The sequence below is a fragment of the Vollenhovia emeryi genome, unplaced genomic scaffold (genome assembly GCF_000949405.1).
Source record: "Vollenhovia emeryi isolate VEMERY1.0 unplaced genomic scaffold, V.emery_V1.0 DF939232.1, whole genome shotgun sequence".
NCBI classification, from domain to species: domain Eukaryota; kingdom Metazoa; phylum Arthropoda; class Insecta; order Hymenoptera; family Formicidae; genus Vollenhovia; species Vollenhovia emeryi.
In genome coordinates, this window is record NW_011967134.1 from 48,945 (window position 1) to 57,161 (window position 8,217).

At 49.0% G+C, this 8,217-nt stretch overlaps 2 protein-coding genes and 1 long non-coding RNA gene across 7 annotated transcripts in view; 2 read left to right on the top strand and 1 right to left on the bottom strand.

Moving 5' to 3' along the window:
* The first annotated feature begins 1,654 nt into the window (after positions 1-1,654).
* On the top strand, positions 1,655-4,901 carry LOC105560343 (G1/S-specific cyclin-E1). Its single transcript, XM_012009390.1, has 3 exons — positions 1,655-2,116; positions 2,500-3,109; positions 3,229-4,901. The coding sequence occupies exons 1-3, from the start codon at positions 2,103-2,105 to the stop codon at positions 3,973-3,975; spliced, it is 1,371 nt and encodes a 456-aa protein (XP_011864780.1). The 5' UTR covers positions 1,655-2,102; the 3' UTR covers positions 3,976-4,901.
* LOC105560342 overlaps positions 4,295-8,217 on the bottom strand; it is a 5,541-nt gene continuing 1,618 nt past the window's right edge. The window contains exons 2-3 of the long non-coding RNA XR_001008813.1: positions 6,919-7,156; positions 4,295-6,386 (exon numbers count right to left, since the gene is read on the bottom strand). This is a non-coding gene — a long non-coding RNA (uncharacterized LOC105560342). The remainder of the gene's footprint in view (positions 6,387-6,918; positions 7,157-8,217) is intronic.
* The window catches only part of LOC105560341 (myosin-4), an 11,157-nt gene continuing 8,354 nt past the window's right edge, over positions 5,415-8,217 (top strand). For all 5 annotated transcript variants that reach the window (XM_012009383.1, XM_012009384.1, XM_012009386.1 and 2 more), the window contains exons 1-2: positions 5,415-5,489; positions 6,603-6,749. In XM_012009383.1, the coding sequence (XP_011864773.1) occupies positions 6,639-6,749 (111 nt within the window). In that variant the 5' untranslated portion in view covers positions 5,415-5,489; positions 6,603-6,638. The remainder of the gene's footprint in view (positions 5,490-6,602; positions 6,750-8,217) is intronic.

The following is an 8,217-nucleotide window of genomic DNA, read 5'->3' on the forward strand; positions in this document are numbered from 1 at the left end:
CGCGAGAAGGCCCGACGACCGGAGCGCCGCGTCGTGATCGCTTTCCGAAACTCCAATGCACGCGTAGGTAAAACAGCACCTGCCGCAGCGCGCCGCATTCGAAAATGTACAGTCTCGTCCGAAGGAATTTCGACTGCTTTCCTTTCAGGGAACACAGTCGACATTTTTCACGCAAATCGACACACGTGTCGCTTTCCATTTAGAATTTAATCCAAACTCAATCTTCGACTCTGCTCGGGAGGAGAGTCGGAGTGTGTGTTTCTGATCGACCCAGGGAGAAATGTATTCGTCGAGACGATGTCGATTCTGGGGGAAGAACGCATCCGCATCCGAGTATTTCAATGGAAATACTTTATTCGGCGAAACCTTTTCTTAAAATCTTTGCCATTTCGCGGTGACAAGCTGTGCTCGAGTGCGTTAACTCGTGTCTCTTAAAGGGAAAGCAGCTTCAGTTAATTTTGCCAATCTTGACCCGAATAGGTGGCAATGATACATGGAGGAAACTTTATACCTTCGCGTTGTAGATTTGGACTTTTTTCCTCAACATATTCCACCAATGCAAAGTTCTGTTTATTTCTTTCAATTCACGCACCTGGCGATCTCTCAATCAGGCAAAATAAAAAAATTACCAAGGAAAAAATGTGACTTTGAAATTCGGAGCAGCCCCATTATACTCGGGCATTCGCCTACATCTACGTCGACGTCTGTCGAGAAACTCCAGCTTGAGCTTTTTACACCGCTCGGATGTAAAGGGCGAAGAATCCGGCGAAAACTCGCCTCGCCTCGCGATTCGTCTGCGGAAAAGGAGTCGGGGAGCTCAGAGCTCGGCGCGCAGGCAGGTAATGGCGCGGTGGATACGTGGCAAGTAGGAAGTAGGAAAAGCCCGCCCGAACCAAGGCGAGCGGCGATTTACGCGCGCACATTTCCCGCGTGGTTGGTCGTGGTCGACGGCCCGCGCGGGCCCTCGGTGCAACCGTGTGCACCGGCGCGCAGTAGTGTGCGCGGCTCCGTGCCTGCGTGTGTATACGACGGATCAGCTGAGCGCCAGCTGTGCCGCGCGCCCCGACCAATCGGCGCGGAGGACGGCAGCGCGGCGTGGCGCCCATCGCATCGGCGTTCCCGCGAAACGCCAGTTTGCAGCCGCCAGTTCGCTCCGCGGTGGAAGGCGTCCGCGCTAGGTGTGCGAGTCTCCCGGGTTCCGCGAGCTTCCGCGAGCGCGTAGCCGCGTCAACGCGTCCGCGAAGGTGCCGCGCGTCCTCCGTCCTGACGTCGAGGCCGCGGTGACAACCGCGAGGTGAGCGCGACGACGCGAAACGAGCGGGAAGCGGGCGTGCGCGACGCGCGGTAGCACGGCGGGACCTCGGGCCTCCCGGTCGTTGCGCGCGCGCCACCCGACTTGACGCGCTTCGTCCCGGAGCACCGGGACACGGCCCTACGCCCCGGGCGCCGTACTCTGGACGACAACTGCGAGCGACTGGCCCGGGCGAGCCGGCCGAGGCGGTTCCTCGGACGCGGCCGGACGCACGTCTCGGAGTCGCCTCTTCGCCGGACGGAGAAATCAAGATCGGCGCGCGGAAGGGCGGGTAACCAGGAGGCGAGGTGTCCGGGCGGCGTCGCGCGCCCGACGTACCGCGGAAAACCCCCCAAATCTGCCCCCCGTTTGAGGTTATGTGCCGCATATAGAGGGCGTTACAGAGCGCACAGGGGTTGGTCGTCGTTTCGCGCGCTGCTCTCCCGCGCTTCCAGATCCACGTCCTCGATTTTCCGCGGATTGTCGCCGATTCGCGGCCCGCGCGCGCCGCAAAGTCGCCCGCGGGGCGGAGGGATGAATTTTCCGACCAGCGAAATTCAACGCCCGACGAAAATCGTGAGTCGACACGTCGAATCGAAGGCGGCCGAGGGAACGTGCATGATGGCGATCGGGCGCGCTTAGGCTTCGCGCGCTCCTCCGCTTCTCCTGCCTTTCCCGGGGAAATCCGCGCGGCCGGATCGTCAAAATCGTGCGGGTCCTCGCTCCAAGGGTCCCCGTCGTCGCGCGTACTCGCGGAAAATTTATTCCGACCGCGAATATTTCCCGTACGCGTTGGCAATCCCGCGACAAGATGCCGCAGAACAGGTGAGTGCACGACGTTCCGTTTGCCCACAAAATCCCCGTGTAACTCCCTTTCCGGCCCTCCCGTCCATTTAGCCCGCGACGAAATCGATTCGACGTCTATCCGTTGCTCGATTAAAAATACATTTTTCCCACTCGCGCCCGAACCTCGCACCTATAACCTTGTTCCCCCCCGGTCGCTCTCCTTTAGCAGCTTTCCTTCGGTGACGCGACAGTTTCCCGTCTCTCGGCTCTCCCGACAGCGTAACTCGCGTTGGAAATCTGTAAATTGACGAGCGTTAGCTCCAGAAATTTTTCCACCGCTATCCAACTTTTCCTTATCAGTTGCAATTACGAGGCGTGTTCCGCCCTACACAAGACTGTACAGCACGTTCTTTTACCTTTAGTTTACAGGAGAAGAAGTCGCAGACTTACCTGCAAGGGGGCAAGGCGCAGTCCTTGAAGCGTAAGAGACGCACGACGGAACTTTCGGAGGATTCGGAAAACATATATCCACCTAGCAAAGTACCCGCGCTGTCTCACGTCTCTTACACGGAATCTTGTCACACCGCGCACTCTGTGGACGCCGCGTGTACTCCCCAGCATCAGACGTCCCCGTTGAAGGAGCAGCAGGAACCGGCTACGTGGTCAGAATTAAGAACCGCGACTTGTTTCTTAACCCCTTCAGCCTCCAATAGCACGTCCGTTAGACCTAGTCCATTGCCGTCTCTGCCATGGGCCGATGGCTCCCAAGTGTGGTCCGTCATGTGCCTCGGGGATCAGAAGACTCTGATTCAAAGGGATCCAGAAATGTTTCAAAGACATCCCACGTTGCAGCCACGGATGAGAGCAATCTTGTTAGATTGGCTGATCGAGGTCTGCGAGGTGTACAAATTGCATAGGGAAACTTACTACCTTGCCATGGATTACATAGACAGATATCTGTCCATTCATCATGACGTACCTAAGAATCAGTTGCAACTGATAGGGATAACTTGTCTTTTTATCGCTTCGAAGGTTTGTACTTTTTTTTCCCCCCATTTTTCCATCTTCAATTACGTACATCAAGTTGGGCAAGAAAGTAAATTAGCAAGTTGATCTTATTTCTCCAAAATTAAAGGTAAAATAATTTGCAGGTCGAAGAGATATATCCGCCGAAAATTGCCGAGTTTGCATACGTCACCGATGGGGCCTGTACGGAAGAAGAAATTTTGGGGAAGGAGCTGATGATCTTGAAAGGTCTCGGGTGGAATCTGTCCCCGATAACCGCTCCAGGGTGGCTCAATATCTACATGCAGATCGAGTCGGGCGATTCGTCCAAACCAAACACTTTCATATATCCACAGTACGGCGGATTACAATATTCTCAAGCGGCTCAACTACTAGATCTGGCGACTTTGGACGAGGGTTGTTTAAAGTTCCCGTACAGTCATATAGCTGCGGCAGCGATTTACCACACCCAAGGTAGAGAATGCGCGTTAAGGGTGTCCCGATTGTCGTGGGAACAGCTCGCGCCCTGCGTCAAGTGGCTCACAGCGTTCGCAACAACCGTCGCGGAAGAGGACTCCCAGTCTCTTTTACGATCCACGATTACGCCTGTAGAATCGCACTCGGGATCCGGACTGAAGGCCACTGTACCTAATATCGTCGTGGACGAGTCGCATCGCATACAGACTCACGTGGTCGATTTGAATATGTTGGAAAAGGCGCAGCAACGGCTGGCCGGAGAAATCCCGAGCGGCTATGTCAACGATTGCGACGCGAATGTTGAGTCCGGTAGGCAAAGCCCAAACGAGAGTGGCCTTTTAACTCCGCCGTCTAGCAATCAAAAGAACTCTCCACTTTCAACATGCCCTACACCGCAGTTACACCCCTATACATAACTAAAAATTTGCGAGCACTTTGTACACGGTAAATACTTGGTATATAGTAAATATGGTAAATTGTTACATTTACTGTATAGCCGTGAATTACAGCACAACAATTCACACAGCACACGTAGAAGAAATATTTCGAAGGGGGGAGGACACACACGCAGACATCAGTGCTGATGACATTGAACGTTGTGACACGTTATTGTAAATAATACAATGCTTATTAACCTCATCCTTCGTACCGAACGATTGTACTTGCATTGTAATAACAATAGGACTCGGTACAAGATATCAAGCGTTTTTCCAATAATAATAGCACAACGAATTCAGCATCACTTATTTTATTAGAGACACTCGGAGAAAGTGCCTTTGCATGGTTCACAAATGCCTGTTCAGAAAGTTGATGATTTCAAGTGGCAATCACACATAACTGCTTTCTGTGATGATAAAATACAATGAAGTGCAGTGAAGTTTCACACCTGTCGCGCATTTACGGATTAGGCTCAACTTAATTTTACTATTTTATAAACTTTGCAAACGTAAGAGAAACACTTAGTGCACGCAAGTGTCCTTAAATAATTATTTCTATCTGGTTTTTTGAAAGAGAGCATTGTGAATAGTATTCTTTTATAGAACTCGCTTTATTGTAATACGTTGTATTGCAGCAGTGCGTTACCTGGCTGGATGAATGCATTTTTATTATGTATATTAAGAAATTCTACCGGAAACAAAATCTATATCCTTAAATTGAGAGCGAATGGTGAGGGATGAATGAAAGGATTGAGTATGACGGTTAATTAGAATATAAAACAAAGACTAATAATCTTTAAATTAGCATTAAAATTTTGTGGTGAATTTGCGCTGCCTGGCATATAGTAACGTGGCGGTTTATATGTATTTGTATGATGAGTTTGACAATAAATATTTTGCAAACTTATGTCCTTGTCGGAGCAACTTATTTCTCCGGGCCTCCTTCTCGCCGATCAGGTTTTAGACGCTAACGAATCCAAGGGGGGACATGAGCGCGGCAAGAAACAGGCGGGAACGGCTCGTCGTTTCAAATTGAACGGCGATTAATATCGATTAATATCGCGGCGCGTTCGATAGTCCTGTCTTACCGACCGCGACAGGAAGTGCCGAGTGGCGCCGCGGTGTCGGCCGACCGAACGCAACGGCGCCTCCTGATTCGTCGCCGCGTTCGCATTCAAGTTTATCAAACGGCTCGCGGCCGTTAGCCAAACGAACGCGCAGCGAATTCGCTCGCTCGGCTGCGGACAGTGCGGACCGGTGCGGTTGGTGGTGCGCCGAGCTTGTGTGTGCGTTACGTGCGCTAGGAATCCGCGTCGGCCGAAGGCGTTCGCCGGATTCCGATGCCAGTGTTGCAAGTGCCGTTCCCTTCCTCCCAGTGACCGGAGGTGTGCGAGTGTAAACACGCGCCAACTTCCTTTGTTCTCGCGGATAAGTCTAGGGAGGGAAAGTGTCGCGAGGCTGCTTCGCCGTTCCCCGAGCGTGCCTCGATCTCCGTAAGTACAGGCACCTTTCGCCGAGGCGTCGAAAGACCGGACCGGACCGAGAAGGGACAAGGCTCTCGATTCTAGCGTCGAAATTTACGAGGGTGGTTGAAATATAAACATGCTCGCTATGTGTGTTTTGCGCAACACCACCGTTCAATACGAGCCTCCTCGACACTGAGACACGCTTCCCAGTGAGGCACGATTCGTCTATGTCGATTTGGCATCGACCGACGAGTCATTTCTCGCTGGGTTATTTCGTCGCTCTAGGTGTCAATTCTGTGTCTTACAATACTGCAGTGGAAATATTGAAAGTGAATAATTCCCAGTCGTCCCCTTCGAAAGAGACAAAGCCTTTTAGCATCTCGCCGAGGAGTAAACCACTGACCAAAATCATTTACTTGCCTACTAATAACCAGCATTACTTTATCTTGTCATGTTGTTTTAGCTTTCTAATGCCCCAGCGAAGCTCAAAGGTTAATCTACAACTTGTCCTTTGCGTCCAGAAACATTCTATTTCCTAGTCAATAAATATGTCTACAACATTTGGGCAAGTTGATCAATTGTGCATTGTACAATCGTAAATTGTCGACAAGTTTGTTAAGCGTTTCGATTTGTTTACATAAAATGGAATTCTTCTAGATGCAGAAAGCACATTGCTGCTTAATACCGAAAAATGCCGCAATGTTCTATGTTTGCTGGATAGTGATGTAAATCTGCACACCACAATGCCTTCTGCGGTTTACCCACCGGTTTTCACTGCATTGCAAGATACAGAATTGACCCCCTAGAAACTTCCTGATTTGTCTTCATCATCATTGTAAAAGTTCTTGTAAAAGCTCCCTTAGCGATCCAAGCGATGGTCGTCTCGTCACTCGCGAATTCGTCGCGTTTGCTTATTTCAAGATTCTGAAAAAGATGAGATTTTTTTCTTAACAGAAGAGATAGTCGACACTTGAAAAGTAAAGCCAATAGAAAGATATGTATGTATATTCTTTCATTTATTATATAACGTATTTACCGTTGGAACAAAACTTTGTGAAATATTCTGACCGTTTCTAATATCTTTTCGTTGACTTTTAATTTTGATTTAAATAAAAATGACACCTATGTGATATTCGGCAGATCTCAAATATTTGGCGCATCAAAGGGAGTTTGAGGATGTCGAGCCCGAGAGGACCCGTTCGCGAAGCCACGAGGATCGTGGTGAAAGAAATAACCGCGTCTCTCCACAATTCTTCTCTCTCGCCGATTCGGACTTCCCGACAAAAGGTACTGTTAATAAATAATCAAACGTTTTCTCATTTCTCAGCGCTGTTTCCAGTTGTCTTCCTTTGCGCATTTACTTGCTTAAGAACGAATTATTCCGACGATAAGAAAAGCATGGCGGGGGAGATGTATGTGAAAAAACTTGCATATTATATTTTTGACTCTCACATACCTCAGGTTTTCCCTTGTTTTTCATTATTGGAGAGTCCTAAACCCTAGTTAGGGAATGAATGTGCGCTCGCGACGATACTCTTTCTCATATTTGCGTGGAATTAATAATACGCTTTCGGGAAGCGACGGCGGTCGACGCACAGCAGCCCGCTCTTATCGGTCCGCGTGTTCTCTTTACATCCTCCTTCGCGCTTCCTTCTTCGTTTACACGACTGACAGTCAGACCGGAGAACGTATTCCTATAAATAAACTCCGTGTCTCCAGAAGTGCCTTGAAACAAGAATAAGTTTTGCTTCCCGCCACGCGGGAGCATTTCTTTAACGCGCGCGAGGAACGCAGATTTATTCGTGGATAACTTTTTTACTTCGATTCGAATTTCTCTTTAGAATTGAATTTCTCTCTGTAGTGTTCATTCGATAACGTTCGCGTGTCACTGTATCGTGTAAAAGTTGAAATATTTACAACGCGAGGTGATACTTTGTATCTCTCTGCGTAGCGAATACACAAATGTACGACAGATTGGCGAGGTAAAAGACACCTTTACTTTCACCGAATTGTCTCCTTGTGTCGACGACGTTCTTCAATCAGCTGTTGTTTGAAATAGCTCTCCCACGGACTCTTGGAAAGATCGCAATGAAGACTTTAATCTACATATATAATTCGAATTGTTGTTCAATCAGAATGGGATTTTGCGGAACGTTTCAAGCTTCTCTGCTCGTGGACCTTCTTCAGCCGCGATGAGTAATAAAGGGAATTCAAGTCATGTAAAATTAATGTGAGCTCGGCGAAGCTCAGCGTTGTACAAAGCTTGTAACTGGACGATAATAATTGGGACGATACACGATATGTGTGTTGAAATGTTTATCTCGCTCCTTCGTTGTCCCACGAGCCACGACCTCTTCCTTTAAATTTCTCTTTCAAATAACGAGCTCAAGAGCTCTGTTTGTTATTTTGCCTTCGATACAGATTGAGGGTGTGTTCCCGTTTCCTCTCGGTACTTTTTTTTTCGGCGTGAAAGTGTGAAGATATGAGATCACTATCGCGGAAATGCCGAGTGATCTCGCGGTTTCGCTCGACACAACCGTAATTCGACGAACAAAGTTGCGTGAGATGAAAATGTAAAGACTGGTCTACAATACATGGAGTAAGCTGGAGTAGGAGTAAGGAAATAAATCCATTTTATTTCTTACTCCTACTTCAGCTCTTAGACTTAGGCTGATGGCAGAGAACAATCCGTAAACGCTTAAGACTGTCTCAGTCGTAGACGTAGGGCAAGGCAGAGAGAAACGTAAGTCGTATA

What these genes read in the sequence shown, in the direction of transcription:
- LOC105560343 (XM_012009390.1), top strand. An exon ending in GTCTTTTTATCGCTTCGAAG is followed by an intron (nt 3,110 to 3,228) that starts GTTTGTACTTTT and finishes AATAATTTGCAG; the next exon opens with GTCGAAGAGATATATCCGCC.